Raw genomic sequence first — 17,901 nt, forward strand, 5'->3', positions numbered from 1 at the left:
CCATCCGTCCATCCACCCATCCACCCATCCATCCAATCACCCATCCACCATCCACGCACCCACCCGCCCACCCACCCACGCACCCACCCGCCCATCCATCCAGCCGCCCATCCACCCACCCATCCACCCATCCATTCACCCAGCCATCCTTGTCTAATGAGAATATCCCCACGTACTCTTCAGGAACCCGCTTTTCACACTCCACACTGCATTACCGATAAAATGGCTCAGATCTTGGTTGATGTGGAGGAGTGAAGGTGAGGGAAACAACACCATCACGTACCCCTCAAGTGCTGCCCTGCCAGGTTCCGTTCCTGTGGGGGCAAACCTAGGCTCTGCGTGAATGCCTGTGGGTGGGATGGACTTCACAGATCCAGAGCACCAGCAATAGAATGAGGTTTCCCTGGTGGTCCAGGGGTTAAGCCTCTGCACTCCCAAGCAGGGGGCCTGGGTTCAATCCCTGGTCAGGAAACTAGATTCTGCATGCCACCGCTGAGACCCGGCACACGGCGACTAAGACTCAGTGCAGCCAAAAGAAGAGGGGAGCATCTGCAGTCAGGCGTGCCGGCCGTAAGCAAGGCCATTCCAGGAAGACCTTGGAAATCAAATAAACGTTTATGCCGTTCCTGTGATCCCCATCTCCCTAATCAGGCTGCTGTTTCTGGAGGCGGGGGCTGTGTCCCCCTCCTTCCGCATCAGCATGGCAGCTCCCTGGGCAAGGTGTTTCTCCTCTCTCTGTCTCTCTCGGCTTCTCGTCCTCCCACCCTGGACCTGCAGATGCAGGGTGTCCACTCTGTGCAGTGACTTCCTGGAGTGAGAGGACCTGTGGCTTTGAAGGGAGAACCTGTAATTCCTGGGGCAGCTTCCTCCTTTTCAGTGCCCCTGCCCCGCCCATACCCAGCACGGAGGAAGCGTGTCCTCTGAAATTACTTGTCCCCACTCAGGACTCTAATGGATGCCTCACGTCTGACAGATCCAACGCTGAATGGCTGATCCCCCGGCCCAACCTGCCCACCCCTTCTCCGTCTCTCTGACAACTCTAGCCACCTAGTTACTGGGACCCAAGTCACTCCATTTACCCTTGACCCCTCTCTTTCTCTCACATCACCTCCAACCCATCAGCAAACCTCAGCTCCATCTTCCAAATGCATTCAAAATTCAGCCACTTCTTACCACCTTCAGAGTTACCGCCAGGACCAAGCCATCACCAGCTCCTGCCTGCATAACGCAGAAGAGCGTCGCTACGCTACTTGACGTCTCCCACACTTTACTTACGTACCTTTACTTGTCCAAGGGTATAAATGCCAGCAGAGCAGGGATGGTGGTCTGTTTCGTTCACAGTTGCGCCGCCATTGCCTAAAGGGCCTAGAGAGTAGGTGCTCCACGGGTGTTTATCAAGTGAACAAATGAGATTCCACCAACACTGAGATCAGGTGGAGGCCAGTGCTTGCTGGAGTGGCAAGGAGGGGATTTTCAGAAACAAGTAACCCAGCCCACCGCTCTGAGCCCCTTTTCAAGTGTCCTCCCCACAGGCTGGCCGAGGAAGCGGACCTGGGGCGGCTCCCACCGTCTCTGGAGTCGGGGCAAAGGCATCAGCTCTGGGGACGGCGCGGTGTGTTGACTCAGTGGATGTGGCCACAGCTCTAGAGCCGACTAGAGACGTGATCCGCAGCCGCGGTTCTCTCCCTGTGCCATGAGGAGACCAGTAACAGTTGCCAGCATTTCTTCTAGTGAATACTAGGCCCTAGGCACTGCGCTAACCCTCCTACACTCAGCTCAGGTGACGCCCACATCAATCCAATGGAACAGGTACTAGGCTACAACCATCATCCTACACGTGGAGACATGGAGCCTTAAAGATGTTGACGAACCTGCCAAGGTCATAGGTTGTTAAGTGGCAGAGCTGGGATTTGAACCCGGACAGTCTGATCACTCTGTGCTTTTATGCGCTGATTCCTTAACGTATTATTGACCAGAGATGTATTAATAGGTCTTTTGTTACCCCGAAGTTATTAACTGGAGATGTTTCAGTATTTACCCACATAACAAATCACTGGCCACAGGCCCTGAAGTGAACTCCAGTGTTAGTCCCTCAGTCGTGTCCAACTCTTTGTGATCCTGTGGACTGTAGCCCGCCAGGCTCCTCTGCGCGTGGGATTCTCCAGGAAAGAGTACTGGAGTGGGTTGCCCTTTCCTTCTCCAGGGGGTCTTCCTAACCCAGGGATTGAACCTGGGTCTCCTGCATTGCAGGTGGATTCTTTACCATCGGCGCCACGAGGGAAGACCATGGGCAATAGTTTCTGCGAGAATCCCCTGGTCAGTGAAGTGCTCACCTACGAGGTGAGATCCGCAGGCCCTCAGAAACCACTGCCACCCCTGCGTCCTTGCTGCATGGACTCAGTTGCCGAGAGTCTGAGGATGGAAGCTAAGCTGGAGCAGGGGGCAGGGGCTGGGGGGGCTCTGCCGGGGGCCTCAGCCGAAGCCCCCCTTCCCCATTCCCCAGGGAGGCTTTTGGTACCTCCTCCCTGAGCCTCTTGGATTGACAGGCCAAGAGGGATGGCATGGGGCCAGGAGGTGGGGACCGGGCGCGGGCAGGCTCTTCAGGTCACAGGATGAAATTAAAAGGGAGGAGGAAAGCGCCAGCCTGTCAGAACTCACACCCCTTCCTGGCAACGGGGTGCCTGGGCCGGAGCCGGGAGCAGGGTGCACAGAGGTCGGACGCCAGCGGGTCGGGATGGCCCAGCAGAGAGCCGTGCGGCTGTCCCCAAAGAAGCCCAGCCACGCGGTGTGTGTTGTGGGGGTCGAGACACACCTGGACGTTCACAGGTGAGAGCCGAGGGGCGCCCACCTGGCTGGCAGAGGGCTGGGCGGGCTGGCCCCCGGAGGCCGAATCGGGCACTGTGGAGGATGCTGGTGCGGGGCTGGTGGATGCTGCAGCCGGAGAGGGAGAGGCTGCAGGTCCCTGCTGGGGCCCCGGCTCCGGCACGCGGTCCTGTCTCTGGCCTCGAGCCCTTGGGCGAGGGTTCCAGCTCTGAGCCCTGGGGCCGCGCTCTGGGGTCTGGGGTCTGCGTTCTGACATCCCAGCGGAACGTGGGCGGAGCGTCAGAACGAACTGTCGCTGATTCTGCCCTCCGTTTCTTGCCGACGGCCCTTCTCTCTGAGGGGCAGGGGCGGCGTGTGGCAGCTTGGTTGTTGGAGGCCAGCCAGGACGACTGGGATGAGAAGGGACGAGCTGGGGAATGAGTGAACGTGCTGGCAAAAGAAAAGGACTGAGAACAGGCTCGGGGTGTATGTTCCAGTCTGCGCATAAAGGGAGGCGCTCAGAGGAGCCTGGGGCTTGTGTCTGCGAGAGGGTCATGGGGATGAGGCTGCGGAGCAGGGCCCAGGACTCAGCCCAGTGGAGGGAGCTGGACTTGGGGGCCTCCAGGGGTCTTTCCAGCTCTGACACAGCTCTAGTCCTACTAGACCAGATGCACCCAGAGCTCCTGTCGGCGGGGAGGGGGCAGTCAAGGCGAGGAGGGTGTGCCTCCCAGAGCAGGTGGGAGCTGGGGTCTGGTACAAGCTGGGATCTGAGCTGGCCCAGCTTCACCTGGCTTCAGGGGGCCTCCACCCCCAGGGCCCCTTCTGCCGCCTCTGCCCTGGCTCTGGGGCGGGGACCTCGGGGGTGCGGGGAGCCGGGTGCCCCGGGGGCCAGGCCTCAGCTTCCAGTTGTCCTGGGGGCCCTGGCCTGGGGCGGTTCTCTTGCATCTGGGCAGCCAGCAGAGACCCCATTTTCTCCTGTCCTCTTAACACAGTGTTGCCAGACTCAGCAAAAGAAAATGCAGGACACCTACACTTCAGGTTAAAAAATGACTTTTTTTAGTGTATTGCGTGCGACATACTTGTATTTTTAAAAGTAACTGACATTCAGATTTAGCTTGGCGTCCCGTACTTTATCTGGCGACTATGCTTTACCATCAAGAGTGGGGACAGGGCCTCTAGTGAGCCCCGTCTTCCTATTCCACCCCTGCTCTTCTCCCAGGGGATGGCTGCTTCTAGAAGGGATCTGCAGAACCTCAGGCCCTTCTGAGAAGCCTCTGACTGGGAGCCAGGAGATGGGCGTCTGCTTCTGCTTCTGCCACTGACCTGCTGTCTGGCAGGCCCTCTCTGGGCCCCGGCAGGGTGAGCTGAGTCCCCTGTTCAGTTCAGGCTGGTGGTAAAGTACCCACACTCGGCTTGGACTGACTCGGGGTCTCCTAGCTCCGTTGGCGGCTGGGGGGCCCTGGGCAAGCTGCCGCACTTCTCTGAGCCTGTTTCCTCATCTGACAAATGGGGGAGCAAGATCACAGATGGTGATGGGTTGTGGGTGCGTGTGTTCTCAGCTGGGTCCTTCTCTTGGCCACCCCGGGGTCCGCAGCCCGCCAGTCTCCTCTGTCCATGAGGTTTCCCCGGCAAGAACACTGGAGCGGGTTGCCATTTGCTGCTCCAAGGGATCTTCCCGACCCAGGGATGGAATCCTGGTCTCTTGCATCTCCCGTATTGGCAGAGGGATTCTGTACCACTGTGCCACCTGGGAAACGCCGGTAGTGGGTTGGGGGAGGGCAATAAATGTGAGCCTGCCTGGGTGGGGCCCTCGCCCTGTGGGAGGGGCCGTGCCACAGCTCTGCCGGCTCTGTGGGTCCGCTTTCCTCTCATCATGTCTCAGAGGGTGGAGGAGCAGAAGGCAGATGGGCTGTGTGGTGTGTACGCGGGGCCATGCGCCTGTAAACGTCCTTTGGGGTCACCAAGCCCCTGGCAGCCCCAGGGAGGGCTGCGGCCTGCCGCGGGCGCAGGGAAGCTGCCTGGTGGCCCGACTCTGCGCGCAGGGGCTGCTGTGGGGTCCGGGTGAGCAGCGTGGGGGACCCACGCCCGAGGTCCTTCAGGAGCCCTCACCCTGGATGTTGATGGGGACTAGCATCATAGCCGTGAGGGTCTCTGGGAAACAGAAGTTAGTTCTGCAACAAGTTGTTTCCAAAGTAGACCTTGAGAAGAACTTCTGGCCTCTGAGGTCTCTGATAGGTGGGACCCGGGGAGGTGGAGTCGTTGAGCCGGGTGGAGGGAGGGGGCGTGGCTCGTCCCCCTCAGAAGGTTTGAAGAGGCGCCTGGGACTTCCTGGAGGTCCAATGGTTAAGGCTTCCAGCACTGGGGCTGTGGGCTTGATCCCTGGTCCAGGAACGAATATCCCACACATGGCCAAGAAAAACGGGAGCGGGGGTCCTGAAGCCCACTCAGGGGCCCCGGCTGGCTAGAGGAAGGGGCTGTACTTGGTGACCTCGGGGCTCTCCCACCCCTGCTGTGGGTGCCCCACCCCAGCTGAGGTTGAGCTAGGGGCCTCTGATTGGCCTTGCTGGGAGAAGGGGGACGCCCCCCAAAGAGGGGAGTGCCAGTCACCTGGGCTGAGGTCCCGCCCTCCGGAGCCGCTGGAGATGGGCGTGTGGGAGTGACGTCCCGGGAAGCGATTAACTCCCTGGTGTGCGCTCCAGACTGGTTATTTGGGGAAACACCTGTTTGGGGATAATAGTGTGTCCTGGGTGCCCCAGGCTGAGGAGCCCTAGAAAGAGCATGTGCTACAGACCCTGCCCTCTCAGCCTGGCGGGCTGGCGACCCTCTGCATCTGGCCGGACAGCCCAGACCGGCTCTGTTTTCCTCGCCTGGAGGCGACCCCCAGAGGACTTCTGCCCAAAAGGAATGCATTAGTGATCCAGGCCGGTGTTCCGTGTCTGCCCAGAATCAGAGCCCCGGGCTGGAGACCACGCGAACATTTGTCCCTGGGGATGGAGGGGAAGGCTGGCCCGGTGAGGCTGGGATGGTCTCCTGGAGCTTTTTCTAAGCCTCCCCCAGCCCCGCACAAGCCTCAAACCCAGGTAGACTCTTAGATCCGAGATGGCTGGAATTCCAAGAGCCGGGGGGCGGGGGGTGGGGAGGGTCTCTTCAGGGCCTCTCAGGTGAGCAGGAGAAAAGATCCAAACCGCTTCTTTCTCTGGGGTTCCCTGCTTTTCAAGAACCCGACATGCCTAAACGGAGTTGTAAAACTTGTGGTCTGTGTATTTCTGATGTTTATACTGAGTAAATTAACGCTCTTAACTTGTGCAGAAGTACAGTGAAGCGTAATAGTTCTCCTCGTGGGGTAATTACAGGCCTGGTGCCCAAGGCTAGCTCATGATGACCGACAGGCTCCCGGTGCTGGGCGGGGACCCAGGTTTAAGCTCCAGGGAGAAACCCCCCTCCTCCTCGTTCCCTCCTGCGACTGTATCCATTTCTTTACGGGAAGTGATGCTAGCGTTCAGATTGGAGGGTTCTTGGAGGGTATGAGGTCGGGGTCCTCCGCAAGGTCGCGGGAGCCAGCAGCGGCCACACGCAATCTGGATGTGAAGTGATGGACGGTGACTTCTTGAAACGTGCAATCCTGGCTTCAGAGAGGGCACCAGCGGGCAGCCAGCCCCGGAGTCTCCGGATGCCCCGGCCTCCTGGCCCCCGCGCCGCCCCCTGTCCTGAGACAGAGCTTGTCGGTCTCTCTTTCCTCCCCGCCTCCGCCCCGCAGCCGCTGCCCGGCGCCGCCGCCCCCGCCCCGCTTCTCCTCCCCGCCCTTTGGTCTCGGAACCTCTCCCTGTGCCTGACCGGCTTCTCTTCCGCCTCCTGCTCCCATCTCTTCCAACCCCACCTCTCTCTCCTCCCCGCAGCTCCCAGCTTCCTCTCTCCCTGGGCGGGCAGGGTCCGGCGGTGGACCCTGAGAAAAGACGAGAGGAGGGAAGGGCGGTGGCGGCTCACCCCCGATGGAGGTGCCTCCTCGACCCCCAGACGCTTCCCCTGTGACGTGTGGTCCTCTGCTTTGCTCGGTCCAGAGACGCTTCCTTTCCCTTTGCTGTGGGTTCTAAGCAGGACCTCCGCCAGGTGGTCCTGATGCTCAAAGGTGTGTGGGGTGTAGGGTGTGGGGCCGGAAGGGACTGGCAAGGCCACACCCAGCCGAGGACCTCAGCCTTCCCCCCCCCCCCCCGGGAGCCCAGGAGGGGCCTCAGCTGTGGGCTGCGGGTGGTGGTGGGGATCCCAAACGCTGCCACCGGGGTGGGGGAGCTGGGGCCTGCTGGAGCCTGCTGGAGCCTGGCAGGGGCAGACCGGTGCTGAGTCTGCAGCGCACCCGGGCCCAGAGCAGAGAACCCCGCCACCCTGCGTCTGAGCCCAAGGCCGCCTGAAGCCCTGCCAAGCGCTTCTCCAACGCACCCTCCCAACCATGTGCAGGACCCCTCGGCCCCCGACCTGGGTCTCCATCGCTTTGCTGGGAGCGTGGGCAAAGGGAAGGTTAGGGATTCCTCAGGAGGAGCCTGCCGACGCTGTGGTCTGCACCAGGCTGACAGGTGTCGGGGGGAGGAGGCTGGGGCTTCCGGACATGGACGAGGAAGAAGGCTGGACCCCACGCTGACTGGGCCCCGAGGAGGAGGTCCCATTGATGCAGCTGCTTGGTGACCGCTGAGCGCGGGAAGGCTGATGACCCGTCGTGGTCCTGCAGGCTGTGTGACCTTGGGCTAGTTACCCAGCCTCTCTGCGCCTGTGTCCTCCCATGCTAGAAGGGGATGATATTGCCTGTAAATTTGGCCCCCTTTTCACAGATGAGAAGCTGCATGATCTGAGGAGCACAGCCGTGCAGTTCCTCTGTAGCAGAAGGGGAGACAGTCTGAGAGGAGAGGAGTGAGCCGTGATTCTGACTTTCCATTCAGGGCTCGTCTCTGAGATGTCCTGGCCTCCAGCCCCTGTTTGCCTCTGTTGGGATGAAAGCTGCCCCCCGCCATCTCCAACCTCCATCCTTAGGCTGGCAGGGGTTCCAGAGGAGGAGGGCCTGGCCCAGGCCCTCTGTGCAGGCTCCCTGGGTGCAGCCTTAGCTGAGCAATGCCAGGGCATCAGGTCTCTCTGGAAAGGAAAGAAAGAGGGGCATGACGCAGCTGCCCTGGGGTGGTTCTGCACGCAGGGGGCGATCCCAGCCTGTGACGGGGCATCCGCGGGCCTCATCACCCCCCCAACTGTGTCAGCCACAGCCGGCACCTGGGCAGGCCCAAAGAGAAAGCCACATGGGGCTCTGAGCCGCCTGTGTCCTCTACCCCGCTGCGGTCCCTTAGACATTTCGAGACAGCTGCTCCTTGTCCAGCTCTGTGCTGTGCTGAGGCACCTGGAGATGAGACAATCTATGCCCATCCCCGAGGGGCTCCCACCTTAGTCTAGGGGCTAAGAGAGCCTTCAGGATGTGGACGCTCACCGCTGAATCGCTCTCCTGCTTTCTGGCCAGGCCGGAGAGTGAAGCGGGGAGCCAGGATCCTCTTCCCTAGGTCTGCCTGCTGCCCAGGCCCCTGGCGACAGTGTGGCGTGATGACCACCCGGGCTTCCATCACAGTGTGTACAGCACTCTCTCAGTCAAGTCTCACAGTGAGCTTACGCGGTGACGACTCCTGAGATCCCCGTTTTGCGGACAGAGACGGAGACACAGAGACGGAGACACAGAGAGGCCGAGAGGCTTGCCCAGAGTCACACAGCCTGCTCTTTACTGGGGAATCCTCTGTGTGGTTGGGTTTCCCACGGGGGTGGTGGGCTCAGGGCAGAGGATGAGCTTTGGGGTCAGACCCGAGTGAGGTCAAATCTCAGGTCTCGCCCATGTGTGGCCTCCCTGTGACTTTCCCGTCACCTGTAAAATGAGAAGCCTGGTCATCACCCTGCTCAGCAGGCAGGGGCCTCGGGGGTGGAATCAGAACAGAGCGAAAGCACGTCGGAGACCGTGCTGTCCCTGCCCTGGGCGGGTCCCGTGAGGGCAGGCCAGGGTGATTCATCTCTGCTTTCCTGTGCCCAGGGTGGCCCCTGCCACAGCAGGTGCTCAGGAAATTCGTGTTGAGGCGGAGCGGCCAGCAGCAGCGACAGGACTCGTGATTTCCTGGGGGAGTTGCGTCCTTTAGGGCTGGCCGCCTCCGGGGACTGTTGGCCATAGCAGATCTCGGCCCCCAGCAGAAGGAACCCCAGAGCTGGCCGCGCCAGAGAGGACTTGTTGGGTCAAGTCCGGGACACCTGGAGGGTGGCCCTTCCCTGGCAGGCATGTGGCTGATCAGGTGTGAAGGGGAAGCCACAGGCTTGGCCAGTCTGCTCCGCCCGAGGGCTGCCTACCCGCTTGCTGCTCAACCTTCCCATCCAGTCACATTAGTCCCCTTCCGCCCCGGCCTCTCTGGAGCACCGTGTCCTGCTCAAGCCGCCAGCACACCCTGGTTCTCTGCCACCAGCCCATACCCTTTCCCCCAGCTGGAGGCTGGGTCAGCACCAGTCTGCCCTCCCCGCCCAGACCATCGGCTGGGCAGAGGGGCCCCCTGACCCCCGGGATCATCCCCAGGTGCCGGTGTGGTCCAAGCATGGGGTGGACGGCATGGGAGAGGCCCCATGACTGCCCTGTCTCTCCCCTCCCCAGGGACCAGGTGGTTAGTTTCCGAGTAGCTGAGATGAAGTGTGGCCTGTGGCACCTCAGTAGGAGGAAGCTTCTGGGTGCAGGTTGCAGCCAAGCAAAAGGAAAGACTTCCTAATTTCTTTCCCAGAGCTGTCAAAGCACCAAAGGGTGTCAGGTAGTGAGCTCCCTGTCACAGGAAGTGTTCAAGCACAGAGTTCTGCAGTGGGCAGGGAGCTGGCCAGGATGACCTCTGGGACCATTCTCTCACCCAAGGCCTGTGAAGATACTCCCGAGTCTCGTCGTTCTAAGGGTAGAAAGGGGCCGGAAGGTCATGCCATCCTGCTGGTTGGCACGGACTTCACCCCTGCAAAGCTGGGGTGCGTGGAGGGGGAGGAGGGCACGTGGCCGTCCTGCCTTAGAGCCCCACATCCTGCCAGCTCCCAGGGGATCCTATAAAAGAGCTTGTGTGGCAAGGCTTCAGGGTTTCCCTTGTCTCTTCCCACATCTCCTCTGGCTATCTCCTTCCTCCAGTCCCCGCCAGGAACACGCTAAGGGCACACACACGCCTTTTAATGTTGGCCGGGACGGCACAGGAGAGAAGACAAGCCTGCCGCCCCTTCCATTCTCTGCCAGCTGTGTGGCCCTAGGAAGGGTGCTCAGCCTCGCTGAAAAGATTTCCTCAGCTGCTAAACGAGGACAGCAACACGTACCTAAGAGGGTTGCTGTGAAGTGTAGATAAGACCACAGGTGTCAGAAGCTGACCACGTCCTAGCACACAGGGTGTGCGTGACCAGTCACGTCTGACTCTCTGCACCCCCATGGACTGCAGCCCCACAGTCTCCTCCAACCATGGGATTTTCTGGGCAAGAATATTGTAGTTAGTTGCCGTTTCCTCCTCCGGGGGATCCTCCTGACCCAGGGATCAAGCCGCGCCTCTCGCACCTCCTGCGTTGGCAGGAGGGTTCTTTAGCACTGCTCCACCCGGGAAGCCCCCTGGCACACACTAGGTGCTTGAAAATGCCACCCTGGTATTACCCGACCCAATATCGCCTGTGGAACGTGCTGTCCTTATACCCGACCAGGTGGGTGGGCACGTACGTAGTTAAAGCAAGCGAGCCAGGCTGGAATGACCTGTTGCTTTGACTCCCCTCCCCATCCTCTGTGCCTCCCTTGTGAGATCCTCCAAGAGCTGACTCCATTCTCCTCGCAGCCTCTTGATTAACCTGGTGAACCCGGCCCTGCTCTGAGCCGGGGCCCAGGGTGAGGATGAGTCAGGCCGCTGTTCTGGGTGACGCAGACTGTGAAGGGGCTGCAAGGAGGGTCTGGACCAGGACTGCGGGGCACGGGGAGGAGACAGGGCCCTGGCCCGACTGGGCTGGGCTGCTGGGGGCTCCAGGAAGAGTGATAGTACCAGCAGTGATGGCACCAAACACTTAAGCACCTACTGTATGCCAAGCACTTTAGTATATCTCGCTCCTTTTAAAAATGTTTATTTCTTGGTCACACCAGAAGGCATGTGGGATCCTAGTTCTCCGACCAGGGGTTGAACCCATGCTCCCTGCTTTGGATGATCGGAGTCTTAACTACCAGACCACCAGGGAAGCCCCATGCCAAGTACTTTTCTAATAGAATCTGCCCAGCAGCCCTGGGAAGCAGCTCTTTGGATTACATCCGTTTTACTGAGGAGGAAAATTGAGGCTCAGAGCAGCTGAGTGACCGAATCCCAGGCCATACACCTCACACAGCCCATAGTCTGCTCCACGGAAGGGGTGGCATTTGGAGGAGCTCAGTTGGTAAGGAATCTGCTTGCAATGCGGGAGACCTGGGTTTGATCCCTGGGTTGGGAAGATCCGCTGGAGAAGGGAAAGGCTACCCACTCCAGTATTCTGGCCTGGAGAATCCCATGGACTACAATCCATGGGGTCGCAAAGAGTTGGACACGACTGAGCGACTTTCATTTCATTTCATTTTGAAGAGTTCACAAGGCTGCCTCTCCCATCCCCATCCCAGCTGGGAGTTGGAGGAACACACTCAGTCTCATCAGCCTGGCAGGGGCAGTGGCGTAAAGCTGATGACAGGGATGGCACCGGGAGACCAGGTGCCTCTGGCATGGTAATGACCGAGTCCCTTTCATTTAATAAAGGGGTACTTTCAAATCCATGTCCTCACTTGACTCTGGGTCTGGAGACACGCCAGAGGTGCATGCCGGGGTTTGGTCCGGGTGACTGGACCACACAGCTGCCGATGAGTCGGTGGGGGGTGAAGGTGGGGGGAGGTGGTTCTGGCTTGTGGATCGGGTGGGCCACAAAGCAACTCAGGAGCAGCGGAGACAAGTCCCACCGTGGGCGGCCTGCGGCTCACCGATGCCGACGCCTGCCTGTTCCACCCCCAGAGCGACCCTTAATGCTTAGCTCCACCCACAGACCCAGGAGTCTGAGAGGGGAGGAAAGGCTCTGAGAGCCCGTCCCTGGAGGCCTGGGAGAGGGGAGAAGGGGGCACACCAGGGAATGAGAATCCGGACGGCCAGGGGCTGGCCTGGCACAGCCTGTAGATGCGGGAGACAGAGGCCCTCGCCGGAGGTCTGCAAACACATGCGTGCGCGCACACACACACGCACACACACGCATACAAAACAACAAAAGCCCTTCCTGCTGGGCCAACCGCAGACAGCTGTCTTTTTCACCCTGAGAGGCAGCACTAGGGAAGGAACCTGGATGGGGGAACGGGGGCCTCCCAGAGAGCAGGGAGACCTGCCCGGACTCCGGCCTGCCCAGCAGGTGCCTCCTGCAGGAAGCCTCCTCTCCCCAGTGGCGATCCTTGTAGCGACTCCCTTGGCCCCTGGAGGGAGAAAGAAGCTGAGACCAGGATCCCAGCACCTGGAGAGGGGTGAGCTGGATGTGAGCTGCGGAGGAAGTCTGGAGGTAGATCCGGACTGCAGGGGGCCAGACTGGGCTCGGGCTGCCCTGACGGCCCCTCTTCTTACGTTATTATTAAAGTTTTTATTGGAGTAGAGCTGATCTCAGGTGCTACTAACGATAAAGAACCTGCCCGCCAGTGCAGGAGACCGACGAGACTCGGGTTGGATCCCTGGGTGGGGAAGGTCTCCTGGAGAAGGGAACGGCAGCCCACTCCAGTTGTCTCACCTGGAGAACCCCGTGAATAGAGGAGCGTCGTGGGCTGCAGTCCGTGGGGTCGCAGAGAGTCGGACACGACTGAGCTGATTTACAATGCCGTGTCGGTCTCCGCCGTACAGCACGGTGAATCAGTCACACGTACGCATATAGCCACTCGTTCTTAGATTCTGTTCCCCTGCGCCATCACAGCAGGCCCTTATTAGTTCCCTATTTTACACGTTTGCTGTTGTTGAGTCGCTACGTCGTGTCCAACTCTTTGCAACCCCATGGACTGTAGCCTGCGAGGCTCCTCTGTCCATGGGATTTCCCAGACAAGAATCCTGGAGTGGTTGCCATTTCCTTCTCCAGGGGGTCTCCCTGACCCAGGGATTGAATTTGAGTTTCCTGCATTGGTGGATGGATCTGAGCCTCCAGGAGAGCCATTTTATATATAGTAGTGTTTATACCCCCGTCTTCCAATTTAGCCCCTCCCCCCCCTTCTTACAATATGATGTTCTACCAAGATTCCAAATAAAGGGTTGTGTGCCCAGGGCTGTGACTTGGAAATGCCAACTTTTGCCCAAAGCTGGGGATTGGCTCCAAGGAACCCTGCTTCCCTTGAAAGGGCTGCGTCTCAGCAGTGACAGTCCCCAGGCTCTCCACGGAGCTGGAAACCCTTCTGCAGTCAGCTAGACACACCGGGCTCCTGCTGACTTGCTCTTAGGGTGTGTGAGCAGGGGCCCTGGGGCTGGATCGATTGAATTCAAACTCATGCTCAACCAACCTGCCAGCTGGGTGGTCCAGGGAAAGCCATTCTGTCCCCCGAGCCACACTTGGGCCTGCTCCCCGGCACACACGGGGCTGTGCTGAAGGAAAGCGCAGTGTTAACTGCAGGCACAGCGAGGAGCCCAGGAAGCTGCTGCTTGAAAGACCTGAACTCCTGGGTAGTGCAGAGGGAAAGGGTTTTAAAGACAGGGTAATGGAGATGGGTGCTGGGTGTGTTTTTTCCTAGTATTTTTTGGATGAAGTCTGGTTGATTTATTACAATGTGCTAGTTTCTGCTGTGCAGCAAAGTGATTCAGTTATACATGAATACACATTCTTTTTCATATTCTTTCCCATTATGGTTTATCATAGAGTATTTTTTAAATTGATTAATTATTTGGCTGCCTCGGGTCTCAGCAGCATTGCTTCATGCAGGATCTTCCCTTGAGGCACCTGGACTCTCCAGCTGTGGTGCTCTGCCTGTGGGATCTTAGTTCCCTGAAGAGGGATCAAACCCAAGTCCCCTGCACTGCAAGGCGGGTTCTTAATCTCTGGACCCCCAGGGGCGTCCTTATCGTAGGATTCTGAAGGTGGCTCCCTGTGCTATCCAGTGAGACCTTGCTGTCTGTTTATCTGTAACGGCTCGTCTGCTAACCCAGCCTCCCGCTCGAGCCCTCCCCCGACCCCTCCCCGCAGGCAACCACCAGCCTGTTCTGTCTGTGAGTGTTTCTGCTCCATAGGCAGGCTAGGCAGGCTCATCTGTGTCGTAACTTAGAGTCCACGTGTAAGTGATATCATGCAGTGCCTGTCTCTCTTCCTGACTTGCTTCACCTGGAATGATAATCTCTCATCTCACCACACTGCTGCAGAAGGCATCGCTTCATTCTCTTTGAGGCTGTGTGTGCTCAGTTCGTCAGTCGTGTCTGACTCTTTGAGACCCTCCGGACTGCAGCCCGCCAGGCTCCTCCGTCCATGGGACTCTCCAGGCAGGAACACCGGAGTGGGTTTCCGTGCCCTCCTCCAGGGGGCCTTCCCGACCCAGCGTCTCCTGCACTGGTAGGACTGCTGTTCGCCACTGTGCCCCCTGGGAAGCTCCTCTTTCATGGCTGAGTACTATTCTGCTGTGTACATGTACCTTGTCTTCTTTATCCGTTCACCTGTTGGTGGTACCCAAGTTGTTCTCATGTCTCGGCCGCTGTGAACAGTGCTGCTGAGAACGCAGGGATGTGCGTATGTTTCTGAACTACGGTTTTGTCTAGATGTGTGCCGAGGAGTGCGAATGTGGGATCGTATGGTGATCTTATTTTCAGTTTTGTATGTAGGCTTATTTATTTATTCACTTTGGCATCAAATTGCTTTGCAGTGTTGTGCTGGTTTCTGCTGTACATCAAGGTGAAGCAGCTGTGTGTGTACACATATCCCTCCCTCCAGAGCCCCCCTCCCACCCGCCTAGGTCATCACAGAGCACAGGCTGAGCTCCCTGTGCTCTGCAATAGTTTCCCACTTGCTTATTCTGTTACTCAGTTGTGTCTGACTCTTTGCAACCCCATGGACTGCAGCACACCAGGCCCCCCTGTCCTTCACCATCTCCTGGAGTTTGTGCAAATTCATGTCCATGGATGAATGTGCCATCCAACCATCTCATCCTCTGTCATCCCCTTCTCCTCCTGCCTTCAATATTTCCCAGTATCAGGGTCTTTTCCAATGAGTCGGCTCTTTGAACCAGGTGGCTAAAGTATTGGAGCTTCAGCTTCAGCATCAGTCCTTCCAGTGAATATTCAGGGTTGATTTCCTATAGGACTAATTGGTTTGATCTCTTTGTAGTCCAAGGGACTCTCAATAGTCTTCAGCAAGACAGTTCAAAGGATCAGCTCTTCAGCACTCAATATTCTGTATGGTCCAACTCTCACATCTGTACATGACCATTGGAAAAACCATAGCTTTGACTATGCAGACCTTTGTTGGCAAAGTGATGTCTCTGCTTTTTGATACACTGCCTACGTTGGTCATAGCTTTTTTTCCAAGGAGCAAGCATCTTTCAATTTCCTGGCTGCAGTCACCATCCACAGTAATTTTGGGGCTCAAGAAAATAAAATCTGCCACCGTTTCCATTTTTTCCCCATCTGTTTGCCGTGAAGTGATGGGACCAGATACCGTGATCTTCATTTTTGAATACTGAGTTTTAAGCCTGCTTTTTCACTCTCCTCTTTCACCCCCATCAAGAGGCTTTTTAGTTCCTCTTCACTTTCTGCCAGTAGGGTGGTATCATCTGAATATCTGAGGTTGTTGATATTTCTCCTGGCAATCTTGATTCCATCTGTGATTCACCTAGCCTGGTGTTTTGCATGATGTACTCTGCATAGAACTTAAATAAACAAGGCTACAATATACAGCCTAGTCGTACTCCTTTCCCAATTTATAATCAGCCCATTGTTCCATGCCCAGTTCTGTTGCTTCTTGACGTGCATACAGGTTTCTCAGGAGGCAGGCAAGGTGGTCTAGTATTCCCATCTCTTGAAGAATTTTCCACAGTTTGTTGTGATCCACACAGTCAAAGGCTTTAGCATAGACAATGAAGCAGAAGTAGGTATTTTTCTGGAATTTCCTTGCATTCTTTATGAGCCAACGAATGTTGGCAATTTGATCTCTGGTTCCTCTACTTTTTCTGAACCTGGCTTGTACACCTTCAACTCAGGTACTGCTGAAGCCTAGCTTGAAGGATTTTGAGCATTTCCTTGCTAGGATGTGAAATGAAATCTAGTTTGAACATTCTTTGGCATTGCCTGTCTTTGGGACTGGAATGAAAACTGACTTTTTCCATCCTGTGGCCACTGCTGTTTTCCAAAATTTCTGACACATTGAGCTCAGCGCTCTAAAACGTCATCTTTCAGGATTTGAAATAGCTCAGCCGGAATTCCAGCACCTCCCCTAGCTTTGCTCTCAGTGACGCTTCACGCCTCACTGGCTGGCTGTTTACGGACAGCAGTTTGTGTGTGTAAATGCTGCTCCCTCAGCGCCCCGCCTTCCCCCTCCTCCCCTAATGTCCACGTATCCATTCTCTAAGTCAGCCTCTTTATTCCTGCCCTGCAGATAGGTTCACCTGTAACTTTTTTCCTAGATTCCATATTGACGGGTTAGTATATAATCATTGTTTTTCTCTTTCTGACTTCACTTTGTATGACAGGCTCTAGGTCCATCCACACCACTAAAGTGACCGAATTTCGGTTTTCATGGCTGCATAACATTCCACGGTGTATCTGTACCACATCTGGATTCATTCATCTGTCGACGAACATCTAAGGTGCTTCTGCGTTCTGCCTTCTGTAAACAGTGCTTCAAAGAACCTCGGGGTACATGTGTCTTTTTGAGTTACGGTTTTCTCAGGGTATACGCCCAGTAGTGGGATTGCTGGGTCATATGATAGTTCATTTTTCATTTTTTTAAGGGACCTCCATACTGTTCTCCAAGTGACTGTTTCAACTTACATTCACACCAACAGTTTGCAAGAGGGTTCCCTTTGCACCACACTCTCTCCAGCATTTATTGTTTGCAGCTTTTTTGATGATGACCCTTCTGACTGGTGTGAGGTGATACTTCATTGTCGTTCTGGTTTGCATCTCTCTAGTAATCAGCTGTGTCCAGTGTCTTTTCGGGCGCCTGTTGGCCATCTGCGTTTCTTCTTTGCAGAAATGTCTATCTTAGGGCTTCTGTTTCAGTTGGGTTGCTTGCTTTTTTCGTTGCTGAGTTTTATGAACTGCTTGTGTATTTTGGAAATGAAGCCCTTGCTGGTTGCATCATTTGCAAATATTTTCTCCCGTTCTGTAGGCTGTCTTTTCAGTTTTGGTTATGGGTTCCTTTGCTGTGCAAAAGCTTAAAAGTTTGATTAGGTCCCGTTTGTTCATTTTTGTTTTTACTTCTATTGTCTTGGTTGGGAGACTGACCTAAGAAAACGTTGGTACAATTTATATCAGAGAATGTTTCGCCTATGATCTCATCCAGTACTTTTATGGTGTCGTGTCTCCTGTCTAGGCCTTTACGCCATACTGAGTTTCTGCATGAGTGAGAGGGTGTGCTCTATTTCACTGAAAGGTGTTTAAAGGCAGAGTGAGGGAACGGGCTGTAGTGTGAGTGATGGTGAGTCAGCCTCATCAGCCTTCTGGGTCCACGTGCTTGTGGGCAGCATACAATTAACTTCTTCCAGCTGGTGGGGGGCTCAGTGTCTGCGAACCCACTCCGGGGTGTGGCTCAGAACCCTGTCTGTGTCTGTGAGGAGGAGGAGAGGGCCTCGCCGGTTTGGGTGGCTAAGACGCTATTTGTCTTGTTTGGCCGTCTTCCTTCGTTCTGCATTTTCTCGATTTCCCGGTTAAGTTTATTCTTTGGAACTCAAGGAAAGCCTAGGAGGCTAAAGTCTTATTACAAGCGAGAGGCAGATGGAGGATGTGGAGGAGGTGGGGAAGTCTGAGATCCACAGGCTCTGCTTGGTTGCCGCTCCACGTTCCCGGGTTGTCTCGTCCTCGTCCACAAAACAAGAGCTCCCTGTACTTCCTGCCCACAACCAGGCCCCACGCTGGGTGCTGAGAGGACCACCGTTTTAGT

The 17,901-nt window shown here is 56.7% G+C and overlaps 1 protein-coding gene across 1 annotated transcript in view; it reads left to right on the forward strand.

The window, feature by feature from the left end:
• The first annotated feature begins 2,580 nt into the window (after positions 1–2,580).
• Positions 2,581–17,901, forward strand: part of PADI1 (peptidyl arginine deiminase 1) — a 45,158-nt gene continuing 29,837 nt past the window's right edge. Inside the window, exon 1 of the mRNA XM_040229404.1 lies at positions 2,581–2,826. Within this exon, the coding sequence (XP_040085338.1) occupies positions 2,735–2,826 (92 nt within the window). The 5' untranslated portion in view covers positions 2,581–2,734. The remainder of the gene's footprint in view (positions 2,827–17,901) is intronic.

This window comes from Oryx dammah, unplaced genomic scaffold, assembly GCF_014754425.2.
Source record: "Oryx dammah isolate SB20612 unplaced genomic scaffold, SCBI_Odam_1.1 HiC_scaffold_27, whole genome shotgun sequence".
Taxonomy (NCBI): Eukaryota; Metazoa; Chordata; class Mammalia; order Artiodactyla; family Bovidae; genus Oryx; species Oryx dammah.